The sequence below is a fragment of the Aotus nancymaae genome, unplaced genomic scaffold, assembly GCF_030222135.1.
Source record: "Aotus nancymaae isolate 86718 unplaced genomic scaffold, 86718_ANA_hifiasm-v0.15.2.pri h1tg000028l, whole genome shotgun sequence".
NCBI classification, from domain to species: domain Eukaryota; kingdom Metazoa; phylum Chordata; class Mammalia; order Primates; family Aotidae; genus Aotus; species Aotus nancymaae.
The window spans coordinates 29761091-29782018 of record NW_026988441.1 but is presented as its reverse complement, the minus strand read 5'-3'; the positions used below and the strand labels follow the sequence as shown (position 1 = coordinate 29782018).

Here is a 20928-nt window from a genome sequence, read left to right as displayed (position 1 = left end):
TCCTTCCTCTTTTTCTTTTCTTTTTTTGAGATAGAGTCTCGCTCTGTCACCCAGGTTGTAGTGCAGTGGCGTGATCTCAGCTCACTGCAACCTCTGCCTCTTGGGTTCAAGTGATTCTCCTGCCATAGCCTGCCGAGTGGCTGGGACTATGGGTGTGCGCCACCACACCTGGCTAATTTTTGTATTATTATTATTTTTTTTTAGTAGAGACAGAGTTACACCATATTGTCCGGGCTGGTCTTGAACTCCTGACCTCAAGCGATCTTCCCGCCTCAGCCTCTAAAAGTGCTGGGATTACAGGCGTGAGCTAGGAGGCCTGGCCTCTTTCTTCTTTCTCCTTCCTCATCCCTCCTCCTACCCCTCAGAGCATCAGTTTCCTGAGCACCATCCTGCCTGGTTCTGAGACTCCAAACAGAAGGAGGAGTAGCGCCCCAGCAGGGGCTGGCAAGTAGTAGATGCTTAAGCCTCTTGCCCTCCCCTCCTTCGGGGCGAGGCAGGGGATGTTCTGTGTCTCCCACCAGAGAAGCCAGATAGGGAGCTCCAGGATGGAGAGGGTGGGGCTGTGAGTCAGCCTGGAGTGAGGCCTCTTGGCCCCAGGGTGCCCCTGCCTGGAATGACACAGATCAAGCTCCAGTCACAGACTCCACTCCTGACCAGGACCTCGTGGGGCCACACCTGGGAGTAGCTTGCTGCTCCGAGCTTGGAGGTGCACAGCCCTTGAGCCCAGAGGTGGGCCCTCAGTTTCCACATCATCTTATAGGCCTTTGGACTGGGAAATTTTAATGAGAGAAGGTAGGTAAACATGCTTTATAGAGAACATCATGATATATGGGCATATAATTATAGCTTGCTTTCACGTAATCTTTTTTTAATGGAGGTGAAATTCATGTAACATACAATTAACCATTTACAAGTGAACAACCAGTGGTATTTAGTGTATTCACCATATTGGGTAACCACCAGCATTCTCCAGTTTCAAAATTTTTAATCATCCCATAAAAAAACTCTGTACCCATTAAGTAATCATTTCCCATTTCCCTCCTCCTCCCGTCCCCTGGTAACCTTGAATCTGCTCTCTGTCTCTATGGATTTTTATTCTGAGTACATCATAGAAAGGGAATCAGATAAAGTGTGACCTTTTGTGTCTTTTTTTTTTTACTCAGTATAATGTTGTTGTGTTTTTGAAGTTCATTCACGTTGTGGCATGAATCAGTTTCTTTCTTTCTTTCTTTTGATACAGGGTTTCACCCTGTCACCTAGAGGCTGGAGTGCAGTGGTATAGTCATAACTCATTGCAGCCTTGAAGTCCTGGGCTCAAATGATCCTCCTCCTGCCTCAGTCTCTTGAGTAGCTGGAACTGCAGGCATGCACCACCATGCCCAGCTAACTTTTATTTTTATTTTTGTAGAGATGAGTTCTTGCTATGTAGTCCAGATTGGTCATTAGGGATGAATTCATTTCATTGTATGGATTTTTTTTTGTTTATCCATTCATCTGTCGATGGACACTTGGGTTGTACCTATCTTTTGGCTGTTGTGAATCATGCTACTATGGACATATGTGTTCAAGTTTTGGGGTAGACATATGTTTTTGTTTCTCTCTTGGTGGATACCTAGGAATAGAATTGACAAGTCATATGGTAATTCTGTACTTAACTTTTTCAGAAACCACCTTGCTGTTTTCCACAGCAGGTGTGCATTAATTTTCTACTAACAGGAAACTCAACTATTTATCTCACAAGTTCTTGATGCTAATAAATAATCATTTTAATCATAGTAATAAAAATAGCCAACAGTTGGTCAATTATTCATTTACATACACATGTATTTAATGAGCATTTACTATAAGCCAGAAACACAGGAGTTTGTTGGGTCTTATAGGGATGCCATGAGGAAAGATTGTTCTATTTTCACCTTTGGCAGTGGTAATATGTCCAGGCTTACATATCTAGTTAGTGGCAGTGCTGGGATTTGAACCCAGACCTGGCTGGCCCAGAACCCCAGGTCTCAAACACAGTGATATGAATCTTTCTGAGTATGACCTTTTCCTTGCTGGAACCATGTGGGGGCATTTCATACACTGTCTCATCCATGGTAGGCATGACCATGTCCCCCTCTTTTTTTCTTTTTAAAAAACATTTTTCTAGAGACAGTCTTGCTGTGTTGCCCAGGCTGGTCTTGAACTTCTGGGCTCAAGTGATCCTCCTGCTTCAGCCTCCCAAAGTGCTGGGACTGCAGGTGTGAATCATGGCAACTGGCCTACCATCTCCTTTTTGCTGGAGGGGGAAACTGATGAGGAACGTGGACACAGACTTTCCTGGCATTGAGAGGTCAGGGTTGGAGTGGAGAAGGAACCTGAGGATGAGAGAGCAATGGTTCAGCTGAGAAGGGAGTTTGGAGAAGGCTTCCTGGAGGACGTGTCAGTGAAGTGGGGCCTTGAAGGATGCCTAGGAGTTTGCCAGACAAGGAGTCCCAGATGGAAGGTCCTACCAGTGCATTGATGTAGATGTGTGAAAATTCCAGGGGAATTCAGGTGACCTTGGGTGGCTGGAGTGAAGGTGATGTGTTGGGAGGAATAGGAAATGAGACTGTCAGTTAAGCAGGAACTGGACTGCAAAGTGAATGAACTTGTACTTTATCCTGGGAGTGATAGGGAGCCATGGGAGGTATTTGAACAAGGCAGCTGTTGACCAGATCTGGGTGTCAGAAAGACTCCTGTGGAGCCTATCTTGGAGTCCACAGCCCAGAGAAGAGAGGAGGGACTAGACTCTCACTTTCCTCTTCAATGATGCCTCCTCCAGGAAGCCTGCCCTGACTTCCAACAGCCCTTTTTCTGGGCCTTCCTTAGCACCTAGCACACTTCTACCTTCTTGGTAATTGCATGGCGTGCCTCTGCTTTCCTTTCCTGCCCCACTCAGGAGCTCTTCCAGGGAGGGCATAGATCTGAGCCATCAGTGGGTGTTGGGCACAGAAAGGCAGCAGAAGAGGTGTGTTGAATAGGTGGATGAGTGGACAGACGACTATGCATGCAATTGGCCAATTCCCAGGGAGTGTATGTGTGTAGGCAGCTGAGTCACATTCAGGTAAAAGTGATATTACTTGAATTTCAGGTACTTTCTTCCTGGGCCTCTGCCCATTCAGCCCCATATCTGTTCAGTACATAGAAGTATCCATCCATCCATCCATCCACACATCCATTTATCCACTCATTCATTCATCCACCTGCTCATCCATCCACCATCCACCCATCAACTCATCCATTTGTCTACTCATTCATTCATCCACCTGCTCATCCATCCACCATCCACCCATCAACTCATCTATCCATCCATCCATTCATCCATCCATTCATCTATCCACCCATCCATCCTTCACTCAGCCATTTATCCACTCATTCATTCATCCACCCGCTCATCCATCCACCATCCACCCATCAACTCATTCATCCATCCATCCATCATCCATCCATCTACCCACCCACCATCTATCCACTCGTTATTCATCCATCCACTCATCTATCCACCATCCACCCATCCACCATCCATCCATCCATTCATCCACCCACCCACCCACCATCTATCCATCTGCTATTCATCCATCCATGTACTCATCTGTCCATCTACTCATCCATCCACACATTTATTCTTTCATTCATCCATCTTTTAATCGGCTTATTTATTCCTTTAATAAAAATTTATTTCGTATCAATATATCAGTGACCATCATGAACCCTCCTGTTAAGGGGCTTGTAACTGGCTGGATACAATCCAGAGTGACTGCTGGGTCAGGGGTGGGGAGAAGCATTCAAGTTGAGACCACAGGATGAGGGAAGAGTGTTTGGGGCCAAGACAGAAGCCAGTAGAAAGTCTCAGAGCAGAGAGAGCACATGTCTTTTTTGAGGAGTTGAGAAAAGTTCTGTGGTGTGGCTGGGCATGGTGGCTCAAGCCTGTAATCTCAGCACTTTGGGAGGCTGAACTTGGAGGATCGCTTGAGCTCAGGAGTTTAAGACCAGCCTAGGCCACATGGCGAGACTCTGTCTATACAAAACATTAAAAACTTAGCCAGGCATGGTGGCGTATGCCTGTAGTCCCAGCTACTTGGGAGGCTGAGGTGGGAGGATCGCTTGAGTCCAGGAATTGGAGGCAGCAGTGAGCTCTGATTGTGCCACACACCCCAGCCTGGGTGACAGAGCAAGACCTCATCTCAAAAAAAAAAAGTTCTGTTGTGTTAGTTCTGTTATGTTGAATGGTGGGTGGAAGACAGAGGTGTCTTGAGAGAGAGCTGAACAAAGGCAAATCATTCAGGGCTTTGAAAATGGGCTGGTATGTGAGGGTGATGGGTGGTGAGCAGGAAGGGGCATGGTCAGATCTGATAGTCATACGAGATTCTCCTGGGGCCAGCATGAGGGACACACTGGAGAGGGTGAGGTGGGAGGCTGGGAGCACAGGAGGTGTGATTCAGATGCCTGAGCTGCAGAAAAAAAGGGGGTGGTTGGGGGAAGACTCAGGTAAAGAAGGCCATTCTGGATAGACAGCTCAGCCTGGCCAAAGGTTCAGAGGTGACCCACAGCATGTATGAGAATAGGGTAATCTGGTGTATGTTGAAGGATGAGTTGGGAGAGGCATGGAAGGGCCAGATGGAATAGGGTTTCAATGCTAGGCTAAGCCTGAACTTTTTACAAGGGCAATGGGGAGCCCTGGGAGGCATTTGAGCAGGGGAGGCTCATGTTCAGATCAGTGTTTTATGAGGCTCTTTCTTGGATAGGTGTGGAGGATGGACTGGAGGAATGCTGTGGGAAGTCAGAGCCCAGTGAGGAGGCCTAAGGAAGTCATAAGCAAGGTCAAGGTTAGAACTTGGTTTTGAGACCTGGCATGGTGGCTCATGCTTGTAATCCTAGCGCTTTGGGAGGCCAAGGAAGGTGGATCACTTGAGGTTAGGAGTTCGAGACCAGCCTGGCCAACATGGTGAATCCCCATTTCTACTGAAAAATATTAGCCGGGTATGATGGTGGACGCCTGTAATCCCAGCTACTCAGGATTACTGAGGCAGGAGAATCGCTTGAACCTGGGAGGTGGAGATTGCAGTGAGTGGAGATTGCACCACTGCACTCCATCCTGGGTGACAGAGTAAGACTCCATCTCAAAAACAACAACAAAACAAACAAACAAAAACTCTGTTTTAAGTCATCATTGCCCCTTTGCCCTCCACAGCTGCCATCGCCCCCAAGGATGACCTCTTCTATGGCTTCCTAAAACCTTGGCTAGGTGAGTGCCAAGTGGGTAGGCTGAGGCTGGGGCTTCAGAGAAGAGAGGGAAGAGCATGGGGTTCCTTGGAGGGTTTCAGAGTAACAGGAGAGGCCCCTAACCTCAGTCTTCTGGGCCCAGGGGATGGGCTGCTGCTCAGCAGAGGTGACAAGTGGAGCCGTCACCGCCGCCTGCTGACACCGGCCTTCCACTTTGACATCTTGAAGCCTTACATGAAGATCTTCAACCAGTGCGCTGACACTATGCATGTGAGTCCTAAGGCTTTGTGGGAAGAGGGTGTCTTGGGAGTGAGGCTGGTCCAGGCTCCAACTCATGCTTGGGCAAGGCATGTGACATCAGGAGGCCTCACTTACTTTATCTGTAAAGTGAGCTGGTGGTGAAAATGCAGCGGGTCCTTGTCAGGCTGACTCCCCATCTGTGGTTTCCACGCGTATTCACCATGTATCTCTCTTCCAGGCTAAATGGCGGCGTCTGGCAGAGGGCTCAGTGGTCTCCCTTGATATGTTTGAGCATGTCAGCCTCATGACCCTGGACAGTCTTCAGAAATGTGTCTTCAGCTACAACAGCAACTGCCAAGAGTGAGTGTGACTCTTGGGAAGATGGAGCCAACTGCTCTAGGGGCAAGACAGTGGCAGAAGAAAGGGAACTCCCAGGTGTTAGACCACTCTGGCCTATGGGAGCCCTGCTACTGATGGGCCATGTGGTTCCAGGAAAGTGACCATCTCTCTGAGCTTCACTATTTTTTTTAAATCAAAATAATGGACATAATCCTTCCTTCCCCATAGTCATTGTGTGAGAGTTAAATGAGATAATGTGGGTCAATGGCTTGGTACATAGTAGGTGCTTAGTAAATGTTACTATTTTTTCATTCCACTATGAAGAGCGTGTGGTCTTTGGACAGTGTCCTTCCCACTTTTTGAGGCTCAGTTTCCTTGTTTGTAAAACAAAGGTGACCATCTCTTACTCTCTGAGAGATACTTTAAGGATAAAATGATGTAGCACTGCCCTGGCACATAGTCGATACTCAGAGAATATTTGCTGAGTAAATGAATCAAATAACCAATGCCCTGGTTTATTCATTCATCCATCAAATATTCATTGTGTACCTACTATGTGCTTTGGCACCATGCTATTGCTGTTGAGAACAGGGTGGTGAATAACAAACAGTCACAATTCTGTGAAGTTTATAGTCTAAGTGGGGACATAAGGAATAAGGGAGATAATTAATGCAAAGCTTGCAACACATAGTTGGTCCTCAATAACAAACTAATGACTTTGTTACTTTAGACATTATAAAGGCACGCTCCAGTTGGATAAGGCAAAGATAGTCTTAGTAATTAAATAATTCAAGATGGCCTTAGAAATTAAATAATTAATTCATCCAAGAAATATTCACTGAGTGCCTACTATGTGCCAGCCCTGAACTAGGTGCTGGGAACACCATAGTTAACAAGAAAGACAAGATGTTGCTTTTCTAGAACTCCCGTTTTAGTGGGAAGACAGGCAGTAACCATGAACAAGTAAATAAACAAGAAAACGACAGACTGCAATGACTGCATGAAAACAAATGCGCTTCAGGACTGAGTACAGCTCCCTGCAAGCCGGCTTCACCCTTTAGTTTTTTTAAAATAATAGCTTTATTGAGATACAATTCTCATACTACACAATTTACTCATTTAAAGAATACACTTGAATTGCTTTTAGTATATTCAGAGTTGTGCAACAATTACTACAATAGATTTTAGAATATTTTCATCAACCCTCCCCCATCCCAAGAAACATTATACACTTTAGCAATCCTTCCCCTTCCCTTTCTCCTTCAGGTCCAGGTAATTGCTAATCTACTTTCTGTCTCTATAGATTTGCCTGTTACGGATATTTCACACAGATGGAATCATACAGACTTTTGTGTCTGGCTTGTTTCACCCAGCTTAATGTTTTAAAGGCTCATCCATATTGTAGCATGTATCGGTTATTTCTTTTCATTGGTGAATAATATTCCATTTACCATATAATACCACATTTTGTTTATCCAGTCATTCATCGATGGACACTGTTTCCTCTTTTTGACTATTATGAATAATCTGCTATTAACATTAATGCACAAGGTTTTGTGTGAAAATGTATTTTTAATTCTCTTGACTATATACCTAGGAGCAGAATTGCTGGGTCATATGGTAATTCTATTTTAAACCTTTTGAGGAACTGCTAAGCTTTATTTCAGTGGGTTTCAACATAGTACAAAGTGTTTGTACCATTTTGCTCTCCCAACCAGTGATGTGTGAGAGTTCCAATTTCTCCATAGTCTCACTAACACTTGCTTTTTAGAGATAGCGTCTTGCTCTGCTGCCCAGGCTAGAGTGAAGTCCAACACTTGTTATTATACGTTTTGATTCTAGTCTTCTTAGTCGGGGGAAGTAGTATCTCATTGTGGTTTTGATTTGCATGTCTCTGGTGGCCAATTCTGTTAAGTATCTTTTCACATGCTCGTTGGTCATTTCTGTCTTCTTTTGAGAAATGCCTATTCAGATCCATTGGCCATTTTAAAATAAGTTTTAAGAATTCTTTATTTATTTTAGGTATCAATCCCTTATCAGATATATAATTTTCAAATATTTTCTCCCACGCTGAGGAGTGTAGCCATTTAGTTTTAGGGATGCTACAGTTACTATGCCTATGTTGAAAGTCCTTATCCCTCTTTGGGCCTGTTTAAAAATATACCTGGGACCAGGTGTGGTGGCTCAGGCCTACAACGAAGCACTTTGGAAGGCTGAGGCTGGAGGATCACCTGAGCTCGTGAGTTCGAGGCTGCAGTGAGCTATGATTGTGCCACTGTACTCCAGCCTAGGTGACAGAGCAATACCTTATTTTTTATTTTTTATTTTTATTTTTTTGAGACGGAGTTTCGCTCTTGTTACCCAGGCTGGAGTGCAATGGCACGATCTCGGCTCACCGCAACCTCCGCCTCCTGGGTTCAGGCAATTCTCCTGCCTCAGCCTCCTGAGTAGCTGGGATTACAGGCACGCGCCACCATGCCCAGCTAATTTTTTGTATTTTTAGTAGAGACGGGGTTTCACCATGTTGACCAGGATGGTCTTGATCTCCTGACCTCGTGATCCACCCACCTTGGCCTCCCAAAGTGCTGGGATTACAGGCGTGAGCCACAGTGCCCGGCCTCAGCAATACCTTATCTTAAAAAAGTAAATAAATAAAATAAAAAAGAGTTAATATAGGGCTTCTCTTTGTTGTCTACTCACTGGGGAGTAGGCTTATTTTAGCCAAGCCATGGGTCTGGCGGTGCTGTGCTAAAGGAATGAGCTGCACTCATGGCTCCTCTTCTCCCTGGCAGGAAGATGAGTGACTATATCTCTGCTATCATTGAGTTGAGCTCTCTGGCTGTTCGACGCCAGTATCGCTTGCACCACTACCTTGACTTCATTTACTACCGAACAGTGGATGGGCGGAGGTTCCGGCAGGCCTGTGACATGGTTCACCACTTCACCACTGAAGTCATCCAGGAAAGGCGGCGGGCACTGCATCAGCAGGGGGCCGAGGCCTGGCTTAAGGCCAAGCAGGGGAAGACCTTGGATTTCATTGATGTGCTGCTCCTGGCCAGGGTGAGGCTGGGCTCTGGAGGGGGGAGTCCTGCCTGGGATGGCCTCCCCGGGAATTGCATGTAAAATGATAAATGTGAAAACTCTATTAGGCGTGGTGGCCGACGTGTGTAATCCTAGCACTTTGAGAGGCCAAGGCGGGAGGATCACTTGAGGCCTGGAGTTGGAGATCAGCCTGGGCAACACAGGGAGACCCTGTCTCTACAAAAAGTAAATAAGTTGGGTGTGGTGCTGCATGCCTGTGGTCCCAGCTACTTGGGAGGCTGAAGCAGGAATGTGGCTTGAGCCCAGGAGTTGGAGGCTGCAGTGAGCTATGATGGTTCCACTGCATTCCAGCTTGGGCAACAGAGTGAGGCTCTGCTTCAAAACAAAACAAAACAACACATACACGCAAAACAAAACAAAATTCACATGGGTCTGAGATGGGGTCAGAACAAGTAAGACTCACTGGGTGAGTTTTCTTGGGCTGCTATTACAAAGTACCACAAACTAAATGGCTTAAACGTCAGCAATTTATTCTCTCACAGTTCTGGAAGCTAGAAGTCCAAGATCAAGGTATCGGCAGGGCTGGTTTCTTCTAAGGGCCATGAAGGATGAATCTGTTCCAGGCCTTGCTCCCTGGCTTGCAGAAAGCTGTCTTCTCCCTGTGTCTGTGGATCATCTTCCCTCTGTGCCTGTCTCTGCCTTCATCAATTTGTATAAGGACACCAGTCACGTTGGATTAGGGCCCCACCCTAATGAGTTCATTTTGCCTTGATTACTTTTGCAAAGACTCTCTCCAAACATGGTCATAGCCTGAGGTATCAGAAGTTAGGACTTATGAATTCTAGGGGTGGGGGCAGGGCACTTTTCAGCTCATAACACTCGCAAAGATGAAACACATGACCTTGAAGAGATGGGACGCTTGCAGAGGTGTATGGTCACTCATTGATGTGTCTGTGGACCTTTTGGGTTCTGGATTCAAATAGTCCTGGATTCTAGTTCTGGCTCTGTCGCTTAGAGGATGTTTGAGCTTAGCCTCAGGTTCCCCACTTATACCATGGTGATCACAAAACCTGATCACAAGGTTGTTGTCAGGCATCCAGTGGGATGCTTGGTGTTAGAGGCTGCTTCAGAAATATGAACTCCCTTCTCCTCGCCGTTGACTTTCCATCCCTCTTTCCATCTTTCTTTTCTTTTTTCTTGTTTTTAAAAAATTTAAATTAAATTAAATTAAAGTTCCAGGATAGGCTGGGTGCTATGGCTCACGCCCATAATCCCAGCACTTTGAGAGGCTGAGGCAGCTGGATCACCTGAGTTCAGGAGTTTGAGACCAGCCTAGCCAACATGCTGAAACACCATCTCTACTAAAAATAGAAAAAACAAAAATTAGCCAGGCGTGGTGGCATGCACCTGTAATCCTAGCTACTCTAGAGGCTGAGGCAGGAGAATCGCATGAACCCAGGAGGCGGAGGTTGTAGTGAGCCAAGATCGCACCACTGCACTCTAGCCTGGCAGCAAGAGCGAAACTCCCATCTCAAAAAAAATTTTTTTTTAATTTAATTTAATTTTAAGGTCCAGGATACACGTGTAGGACGTGCAGGTTTGTTACACAGGCAAACATGTGCCATGGTGGTTTGCTGCACCCATCAACCCATCACCTAGGTATGAAGCCCAGCATGCATTTGCTGTTTATCCCGATGCTCTCCCTCCCCCGCCCCTCTGACAGGCCCCAAGTGTGTGTTGTTTCCCTCCCTGTGTCCATCTGTTTTCATTGTTCTGCTCCCACTTCTAAGTGGAAACATGTGGTGTTTGGTTTCCTGTTCCTGCCTTAGATTGCTAAGGATGATGGCTTCCAGCTCCATTCAGGTCCCTGCAAAGGACATAATCTTGTTCCTTTTTATGACTGCATAATATTCCATGGTGTATATATACCACATTTTCTTTATCCAGTCTTTCATTGATGGGCATTTGAGTTGATTCCATGTCTTTGTTATTGTGAGTAGTGCTGTAATGAACATATGTGTGGATGTATCTTTATAATAGAATGACTTATATTTCTTTGGGTGTATACTCAGTAATGGGATTGCTGGGTCAAATGGTATTTCTGGTTCTAGGTTTTTGGGGAATTGCCATACTGTCTTCCACAATGGTTGAACTAATTTACATTCCCACCAACAGTGTAAAAGCATTCCTATTTCTTCATAGCCTCAGCAACATCTCTCACCCAGGGTCTTGCTCTGTCACCCAGGCTGGAGTGCAGTGATACAGTCATGACTCACTGCAGTCTTGACCTCCTGGGCTCAATCTTCCTGTCTCAGGTTCACCAGTAGCTGGGACTACAGGTTTGCATCACCAAGACTGGCTAATTATTTTTTTGTAGAAATGGGGTCTTATTATATTGCCCAGGCTAGTCTTGAACTCCTAGGCTCAAGTGATCCTACCAGGCATGGTAGCTCATGCCTGAATCCCAGCATTTTGGGAGGATGAGGCAGGTGGATCACTTGAGGCCAGGGGTTTGAGACCAGCATGACCAACACAGAGAAGCCCCATCTCTACTAAAAATACAAAAATTAGCTGGGCATGGCAGTGTGCACCTGTAATTCCAGCTATTTGGGAGGCTGAGGCATGAGAATTGCTTGAACCTGAGAGGCGGAGGCTGCAGTGGGCTGAAATTGAGCCATTGCACTCCAGCCTGGGTGATGGAGTGAGACTCCATCTTGAAAAAAAAGATGTGGGGGAGATATCTGAGTTTTGAGGAACCCCTAGGAGGCAGAGAGTGGGATGAAGTGGTCTGAGCATCCTCTACTGCCCATTCCAGGATGAAGATGGAAAGGAACTGTCGGATGAGGATATCCGAGCCGAGGCAGACACCTTCATGTTTGAGGGTGAGGACATGGGGTGAGACTGGAGGCAGGCAGGAAGGGGCATCATTGTCTGTAGATACCATTTCTGCTTTTTTCAGGCAGCTTCCATTCAGATACCCTTATCTGCCTGCAGGTCATGACACAACATCCAGTGGGCTCTCCTGGGTGCTGTTCAATTTGGCAAAGTATCCAGAATACCAGGAGAAATGCCGGGAAGAGATTCAGGAAGTCATGAAAGGCCGGGAGCTGGAGGAGCTGGACTGGTGAGTGTGGGGTCAGGGGAATGAAGGGGGCAGGTTGAGGCCTGAGCCTTAAGTGTAAACCTCTGCTCTCCCACTTATTGATTGTGTGACCTCAGAGAAGCTTTTGCTTCTTGAATTGCAATTTCTTCAACTATAAAATGGGGGTGGTGATAATGCTTATGCCTGCCTCATAATGCAGAAGTTCTCAAAGTGTCTTAGTCAGCAATTGTTGCAATAATGCTGCATAACAAACAGCTCCCAAACTTAGTGGTTTATAGCAAGCATTTATTTCTTGCTTTCGCATGCACACATTTCTTGCTCTTGTCTGCTCATTACTCTAGTTGCTGCTGGACTTGACTGAGTAGAGTGGAAGTTGCTTTCAGACTAAGAGCTGGGTTCAGATATGCTTCATATACTTCCTCTATGGTCTCTTTGGACCAGAGGCTACTACCCTGGGTCATGTTCTTCTCAAGGCAGATTTCAGAAGCACAAAAAGCCACAAAATTTAAAATCTCTGCTTGGGCTGGCTGGGGTGACTCACGCCTGTAATCTCAGCACTTTGGGAGGCTGAGGTGGGCAGATCATCTGAGGTCAGGAGTTTGAGACCAGTCTGGCCAACATGATGAAATCTCGTCTCTACTAAAAACACAAAAATTAGCTAGGAATGGTGGCAGGCACCTGTAATCCCCTCTACTCAGGAAGCTGAGGCAAGAGACTTAAACCTGGGAGGTGGAGGTTGCAGTGAGCTGAGATTGCGCCACTGCACTCCAGCCTGGGCTACAAGAGTGAAACTCTGTCTCTAAATAAATAAATAAATATTAAAATAAAAATAAAAAAGCCGGGCTTGATGGCTCACGCCTGTAATCCCAGCACTTTGAGAGGCCAAGGTGGGTAGATCACCTGAGGTCGGGAGTTCGAGATCAGCCTGACCAACAAAAGGAAACCCTGTCTCTACTCAAAATATGAAATTAGCTGGGCATGGTGGCATATGCCTGTAATCCCAGCTGCTTGGGAGGCAGAGGCAGAAGAATCACTTGAACCCAGGAGGTGGAGTTTGCAGTGAGCTGAGATTGCGCCACAGCACTCCAGCCTGGGCAACATGAGTGAAACTCTGTCTCAAAAAAGAAAAATAAATAAATAAATAATAAAAGCTCTGCTTGCATTAGAGCGTTGCATTGGCTAAATTAAGTCACGTGACCAAGCCCAGTATGAAAGGGGCAGGACATAGACTCCACTCACCTGAGCAGAAGGCGCGGCAGAATCACGTGACAAAGGGTACAGGTATATACTTCTAATTCAGGGAGGAAGTGGAGAATCAGAAACTATAATTCACTCTATCAAATGCATGCTATTTAGAGCTGATTCTGGGTGATGAAAAGAAAACCCAGCACTGGGCTGGGCGCGGTGGCTCACGCCTGTAATCCCAGCACTTTGGGAGGCTGAGGTGGGCGCATTGCTTAAGCTCAAGTGTTTGGGACCAGCCTGGGCAACATGGCGAAACCCTGTCTCTACAAAAAATACAAAAATTAGCCAGGCCGGGTGGCGCGTGCCTGTAGTCCCAGCTACTTGAGAGGCTGAGGTGGGAGGATCACTTGAACCCAGGAGGCGGAGGCTGTGGTGAGTCAAGATTATGCCACCGCACTCCAGCCTGGGTGACAGAGTGAGACCCTGTCTCAAAATAAATAAATAAATAAATAAAAGAAAAGGAAAAAAAGAAAAAAACAGCGTTAAACAGCATTAGCTCACACAGTGAAGAGGTTCCTTTTGGTTCTGTTTCAACCTTTTGCATTATGACCTCAGGAAGACATGCTTAGTGGGGTGCTACTGTATCCTGAACACTTTGCTAATCTTCCTTTTAAACAAATGGAGGAGATGTCTCAGGTTTGGAGAGTTGGCAGGAGTTTGTGTATAGCCACAGTTTAATAACACACTCTGTTTTCCACACTCTGTTTTCACAGTGGTGTTTGTATGGGTGAATATCTTTATGCCAGGGATGCTGTTAGCCCTTTATAGAAACATGAAGTTTCTTTTATTTGAAGAAACAGGCTGGAGTGCAGTGGCACAGTCACAGCTCACTGCAGCCTCAAACTCCTGGGCTCAAGCAATCCTCCTGCCTCAGCCTCTTGAGTAGATGGGACTGTAGGTGTGTGCCACCACAACTGGCAAATTTTTAAAATTTTTCATAGAGATGGGGACTGGCTATGTTGCCCAGGCTGGTCTCAAATCCCTGAGCTTAAGAGATCCTTGTTCTTTGGCCTCCCAAAGTGCTGGGATTATAGGCGTCAGCCACTGTGCCCAGCCATAAAGTTTCTTTGAAAGAGAACCTGGGCCGGGTGCGGTGGCTCACGCCTGTAATCCCAGAACTTTAAGAGGCTGAGGTGGGTCGATCATTTGAGGCCAGAAGTTTGAGACCAACCTGGGAAACATGGTGAAACCCCGTCTCTACTACAGGCACAAAAATTAGCTGGTGTATTGGCGTGCACCTGTAATCCCAGCTGCTTGAGAGGCTGAGGCATGAGAATTGCTTGAACCTGGGAGGTCAAGGTTGCAGTGAGCCAAGATCACACCACTGCACTCCAGCCTGGGTGAAAGAGCAAGATTGTCAAAAAAGAAAGGAAACCTGTTGATTTAAATAAACTAATCTAGACTATGAACCAAGAGTTATTAGCCCAATTTTGGGCCCTAAAGTCCAAAGGAAAATATATTAAGTAAATAATATTATAAGGAGATAATGCAAATTTTTGGAGGGGGGATAGGATCTCACTGTGTGGCCCAGGCAGGAGTACAGTGGCATGACCATAGCTCACTATAGCCTCAACCTCCTGTGCTCCTGAGTAGCTGGGAGCACAGGTGTGTGCCATCATGCCCAGCTAATTTTTTTAACGTTTGGTAGAGATGGGGGTCTCTCTTTCTTGCCCAGGCTGGTCATGACCTCCTGAGCTCAAGTCATCCACCTGCTTCAGCCTCCCAAAGTTCTGGGATGTGTGAGCCACCATGCCTGGCCTGAACCAGTTATTTTATTTTTATTTTTTTGAGACAGAGTCTTGCTGTGTTGCCCAGGCTAGAGTGCAGTGGTTTGATCTCGGCTCACTGCAACCTCTGCCTCCTGGGTTCAAGCAATTCTCCTGCCTCAGCCTCCTGAGTAGCTGGGACAACAGGCCGTGCCACCACATCTAACTAATTTTTTGTATTTTTAGTAGAGACAGGGTTTCACTGTGTTAGCCAGGATGGCCTCAATCTCTTGACCTCATGATCCACCCATCTTGGCCCCCCAAAGTGCTGGGATTACAGGCGTAAGCCACCACGCCCAGCCCATTTTTTTTTTTTTTTTTGAAGATAAGAGTCTTGCTCTGTAGCCCAGGCTGGAGTGTAATGGTGTGATCTCATCTCACTGCCACCTCCATCTCCCGGGTTCAAGCAATTCTCTTGCCTCGGCCTCCCGAGTAGCTGAGGCTATAGGTGCCCGCTACCATGCCCAACTAATTTTTGTGTTTTTTAGTAAAATATGGTTTTGCCATATTGGCCAGGCTGGTCTCAAACTCCTAACCTCCAGCGATCCATCCACCTTGGCCTCCCCAAGTGCTGGGATCATAGGCGAGAGCCACCGTACCCATCCTGCATCAGTTGTTGAAGTACAGAAATGGAGGATATAAACTGGCATATTACCGTTTCCCTGAGTCACCCTGGCTGTCCTGGCACCTCAGCTAGGTGACCCTTGACCTCCAAATAATTCATTAATTAAAGGGTTAATGTCGGGCCCAGTAGAGGCCCAGTGCTAGTGCTGTTCTGAGTGATCAGTGCTCAGATACTTTGCATCCTAAGTATTAGTAATACCCACCTGTGCATGAAACAATTGCAAATGGCAGAAGTTGGGGCAAGTCTAAAATCCTGGACTGGTTTCCTGCCCAGCTGCCCCTGAGTATGTGTGTGTGTGTGTGTTTGGGGGAGGTGGTGTCATGGTGGCTCGGCCTCTAATTATACCTCCATTCTCCCCAGGGACGATCTGACTCAGCTGCCCTTCACAACTATGTGCATTAAGGAGAGCCTGCGCCAGTACCCACCTGTCACTCTTGTCTCTCGCCGCTGCACGGAGGACATCAAGCTCCCAGATGGGCGCATCATACCCAAAGGTGCCCGATGTGTTTCCCCTGCTGCTGGTGCACTGCTTCCAGTGATGTAGCTGCTCTATTGTCCATGTGGGGCCTGGCCATGCCTGCCCCAGGTGCACTATCCCTGCAGATGGGGCAGCTCTCTGTGTGCCTGTTGCTTCTGGGGTGCTGGGGGAAACCCAGTGGTGTGTGCAGGGAATAGAGCCAGGTGAGTCCAGGTGGCAAGGAAGGAGGCAGTGTTGCAGGGATGGGTCTGTGAGGGTGCAGTTGGGGAGCATCAGTTTCATTCAGTTGTCAGTTACTCCCTGGAGACCAAGCCCTGTCTTGGTTGATGCTGGGGATCCTGGCTCAGGTTTTCAGTATTGCCCATTCTTGGGGAGATACAGCAGGGCACAGACATCCCCAGGGATGTAGAGTAAGGACTGGGCTAAAGGGAGAGATAAGGGCTGGAATAGCTCAAATATGGAGAGGAATGCAGGGAGGGCTGCCTGGAGGAGGGAATGTACGAGGTGAGGCTTGGAGTGTGGAAGTGAAAGAGTGAGCATGTTTATGGAGTAGAGCCTCAGGATGCAGATCGTGAAAGGCCTGGAGTGCCAGGTGATGGCACTTGAACTGAATCCTGGGGGCAGCAGGGAGCCAAGGTAGGTGTTTGAGCTGAAGAGGAGAAATGTCAGATCTGTGAGTAAGATCCCTATGTGGCCAGCGTGGCAGCAAGAAAGAAGATGATAGAATCCTTTTAGGGAAAGGCCGGAAGAGTGGATGGAGCAGCAGAATTTTCTAGAGAAGGATGGACAGAAGGTGGTGGCAGATGGCTCCTGGACACACCATGGCTCCAGGGAGACCCAAGGAAGGCGATGTTTTTGGAAGAGACCCTGGCTCCCCTTTGGCTCACTGATCCCATCTTTCCCCACAGGAATCATCTGCTTGGTCAGCATCTATGGGACCCACCACAACCCCACAGTGTGGCCTGACTCCAAGGTGAGTGAGGGCCTGCCCCAACCCTCCCTGCCCTCAGGTCCTCCCCTCCCCTGTGTCCCAGTGAGCCAGAGAGCAGGGCCGGTTGCAGGGTCTGAGTGCGCATTCTCCTCCCCACTGCCATTTAGCCATCTCTTCACCCACTTGTTAATTCATGAGGGCAAAAATATTTATTGAGCACCTACTGTGTGCCAGAGGGTGTGCTGGGCTCTGACAATAGAGGATGATACTGTCTTTGCCCTCACAGAGTTCACAGTGAAGTTTGGGGGAAGACAATAAACAAATAAATAAGATTTGGGGTATTGATACCTGCACGAAAGAAAAAAAAGACCGGACCAGTTTCAGTTTACAAGTGCAGTGGGTCACACTTGTAATTTCCAGCACTTTGGGAGGCCAAGGCAGAAGGATCACTTGGGCCCAGGAGTTTGAGACCAGCCTGGGCAACATAGCGAGACCCCCATCTCTATCAAAAAGGAAAAAGTTGGCCCAACATGGTGGCTTGTGCCTGTAATCCCAGTGCTTTGGGAGACCAAGATGGAAGGCTTATTTGAGGCCAGAAGTTCCAGCCCAGCCCATCCTGGGCAACACAGTGAGACCCCATTTCTACAAAAAGTTAGCCAGCCATGGTGATGCACACCCGTAGTGTCAGCCACTCGGGAGGCTGAGGCAGGAGGATCACTTGAGCTCAACAGTTCAAGGCTGCAATGAGCTATTTTTTTCTTTTTTTGAGATGGAGTCCTGCTCTGTTGCCCATGCTGGAGTGCAGTGGCACCATCTTGGCTCACTGCAACCTCTACCTCCCCAGATTCAAGCGATTATCCTGCCTCAGTCTCCCAAATAGCTGGGATTACAGGTGCCCACCAACATGCCCAGCTAATGTTTTGATACTTTTAGTAGAGACAGGGTTTCACCATGTTGACCAGGCTGGTCTCAAACTCCTGACCTCAGGTAATCCATCTGCCTCGGCCTCCCAAAGTGCTGGGATTACAAGCGTGAGCTACTGCGCCCAGCCTGCAATGAGCTGTGATCATGCCACTGTACTCCAGCCTGAGACCCTGTCTCTAACACACAAACACAGACAGACAAACAAACAAACAAATAAATAAATAAAAGCTGGTGGAGGGGGTACTTTAGCTCAAGTGGTTATGAAAGGCCTTGCCGAGGAGAAGTTTGAGCTGAGACCATAGGGGATGAAGGAGCACGGAGAAGCGTGTTCTAGGCAGAGGAAACAGCAGGTGCAAAGGCCCTGAGGTGGAATCTCACTGGTATGTGTGAACAACAGAAGCAGGCAGGTGTGGCTGCATTGCGGTGAGTGCAAGGTGGAATGGAAGAGGTGGCCTTGAGGTGCTCTCCATCCATCTGTACTGACCCCCAGAGGCTCAGGGAAGGGGGCCAGGCTGGGGCAGCCCTCAGACTTATCTCCAGGCTGTTCCTGCCTAGGTGTACAACCCTTACCGCTTTGACCCGGACAACCCACAGCAGCGCTCTCCATTGGCCTATGTGCCCTTCTCTGCAGGACCCAGGTAACCCCTCTATTTCCCCCTCCAAGCCAGCTGTGGAGGAACAGAGGCAGAGAAAGATCAGGAATGTGCCTCTCAAGAGCAGAGACCAGATGGCACCCAGGTGTCCTTTCTGAAAACCCAACACCCTCTGCCCAATGCCCCAGGATGTCCCCAAATCAGACTCTGCAATAGCATCCTGGGTATTGAGCACCGACGGTGTGCCAGGCCCTGAGTTCTGGGCTCCCACACTCCCATTGGCTCTATGATATCTTCCTCCCCGTTTTTACAGATGAAGGAACTGAGACTCAGAGGGGGCGCCATGTATCCGGGACACACAGCTAGTAAGAGGCTGCACCAGGATTCAAACACTCAACCCCAAGGTCCCATTCATTGAGCGATTCGTGGGGTCTCACTTTTTTTTTTTTTTAAACAGGGTTTCGCCATGTTGGTCAGGCTGGTCTTGAACTCCCGACCTCAGGTGATCTGCCCGCCTTGGCCTCCAAAGTGCTTGGATTACAGGCATGAGCCACCACGCCCGGCCTGGGGTCTCACTTTAACTCTCACCCAGCCCAGGATGCTTTCTTCATTTTCGGGAGGAGGCATGCGACGCCCAGGGGACCTGTGCTCACACAGAAGCTGGGCCTGAGCCCTGTCCCCTCTTCCTCCAGGAACTGCATCGGACAGAGCTTCGCCATGGCGGAGATGCGCGTGGTCGTGGCACTAACGCTGCTACGTTTCCGCCTGAGCGTGGACCGAACGCGCAAGGTGCGGCGGAAGCCGGAGCTCATCCTGCGTACCGAGAATGGCATCTGGCTCAACGTGGAGCCGCTGCCTCCGCGGGCCTGAGCGGATCCCCGGGGTCCAGGCCCCGCCCAGACAGGCCAAGACCCCGCCCCCGAAGGACCAGGCCACGCCCCAAAGATCCCGAGGGCATAGGCCACTCCCCTTGAAGTCCAGGTTCAGCTCCTGGATGACCAGGCACAGCTGTTGAGCAGCCGGGTGGTGCTGACCATGCCCCTCAAGGCAAGACTCCGCCCCTTAGGGGGTCTAATCCCGCCCCTTGGGACCTAGGTCCCGCCCCCTGACTTCTCTCACCTGTCCTGTTTGAGGGAACAGGCTCGGCCCTGCCCCCTCGGGCTCAGGCCCCGCTCTTCAGGATCAGGCCCCGCCCCCAGGATCCTGGGCTCGTAGTCCTCGGGCCACACCCCTGCGGATCCAGGTCTCCAGGCCTTGCCCACTGAGCCTTCGGAGGACCTAAGACCCAACTCTGACTCAGGGTCCACTCTACTGGCTGAACCCCTGGCGGTTTTCTAAATTGAGGACTTGAAAGCTGGAGCCTGAGGTCAGAGCTTTGAACCTGGACATCACTTACCTGAGACTCTCAGCTCATATGGGCAAACGGCTCAGGGCTGCTTGCTTTCGTTGTTTTGTAAACTCAGACCCTTGCGAGCCCCTTCCTTCCTCCGTTGCTCAAAGACCTTTTGCTGAGTGTTCTGTTTTTGTAGAATAAAAGCAAAGAATGCAGACCTCCCTCACCCTTCACCCTCGAGCTCAGACAGACCCTTACCCGTGAAGCCCCTAGCATGGGAATGAGGGACTCTGCAACTGAGCAAAGCTGCGGGATAGGAGGCTGAAAAGCCATTTGTCCTCGAACATAAACTCAGATTTTTTGGGACAGTGTGTGTGTTCATTTGTTTCATCAACAGATCACATATTAATTGTTTGCCAGCACTGCTTCAGAACCACAGGCAGGCCCCGACTTCTGCCTTGTTGGAAATAGATGCTCGGTGCCACAAAGAATTGGCACTGAGACAAAGGATGCAATACAACTTTTACTTCCTGGACTGCAGGAAGGGTACCCCCGCTAGCCATTGTGCCTTGAGAGTACAATGAACAAAGGAAAACACACAAGTTTATTTCTTACGCATTTGGGGTCATCCTTACTGATGTGTCTGATCTCCGTTGGCTGGAGCCAGATCCCACAATCTAAACTGAAACCCAATTGGCTAATAACTTAAAACTTTTCTAAACAGGTAAAAGCAATGGAGAGCTGGGACATGCCTGTGAGCATGTCCAGCACAGATATTTTGGTTAAAATACAAGAACATAGAATGTACTACGTGCCTGTCAGCATGGCATGTCTAACAGCTACATAGAATAGGGCTTAACAAAGTTATTAGCACACTTATTCTTTAACAAGAAAGGAAACTTTAAAAAGGAACTTTTCTATTTCCCACAGCGTTCTCACGGGGTGGGGGACAGATGTTGAACAGATAATTCCACATGCAAATGTTTATTTACAACCCGGGACAGGTACTCCAAAGGAGAGGCCCTGGGTGCTGGATGAATATAGCAGGGGATGGGGAGTGGGTCAGGG

General features: G+C 48.1%; 1 protein-coding gene across 5 annotated transcripts in view; it reads left to right on the top strand.

Moving 5' to 3' along the window:
- CYP4F22 (cytochrome P450 family 4 subfamily F member 22) overlaps nt 1–19716 on the top strand; it is a 74447-nt gene extending 54731 nt beyond the window's left edge. For 4 of the 5 annotated variants that reach the window (XM_012457755.3, XM_012457759.3, XM_012457756.3 and 1 more), the window contains 10 exons: nt 5210–5263; nt 5384–5511; nt 5720–5841; nt 8613–8880; nt 11678–11744; nt 11857–11986; nt 15962–16095; nt 16988–17052; nt 18490–18572; nt 19220–19716. In XM_012457755.3, the coding sequence (XP_012313178.2) occupies nt 5210–5263; nt 5384–5511; nt 5720–5841; nt 8613–8880; nt 11678–11744; nt 11857–11986; nt 15962–16095; nt 16988–17052; nt 18490–18572; nt 19220–19397 (1229 nt within the window). In that variant the 3' untranslated portion in view covers nt 19398–19716. Of the gene's footprint in view, nt 1–5209; nt 5264–5383; nt 5512–5719; nt 5842–8612; nt 8881–11677; nt 11745–11856; nt 11987–15961; nt 16096–16987; nt 17053–18489; nt 18573–18840 lie in introns of all 5 variants that reach the window. The other variant, XM_012457760.3, reaches the window with a different exon arrangement.
- Nucleotides 19717–20928: the final 1212 nt, after the last annotated feature.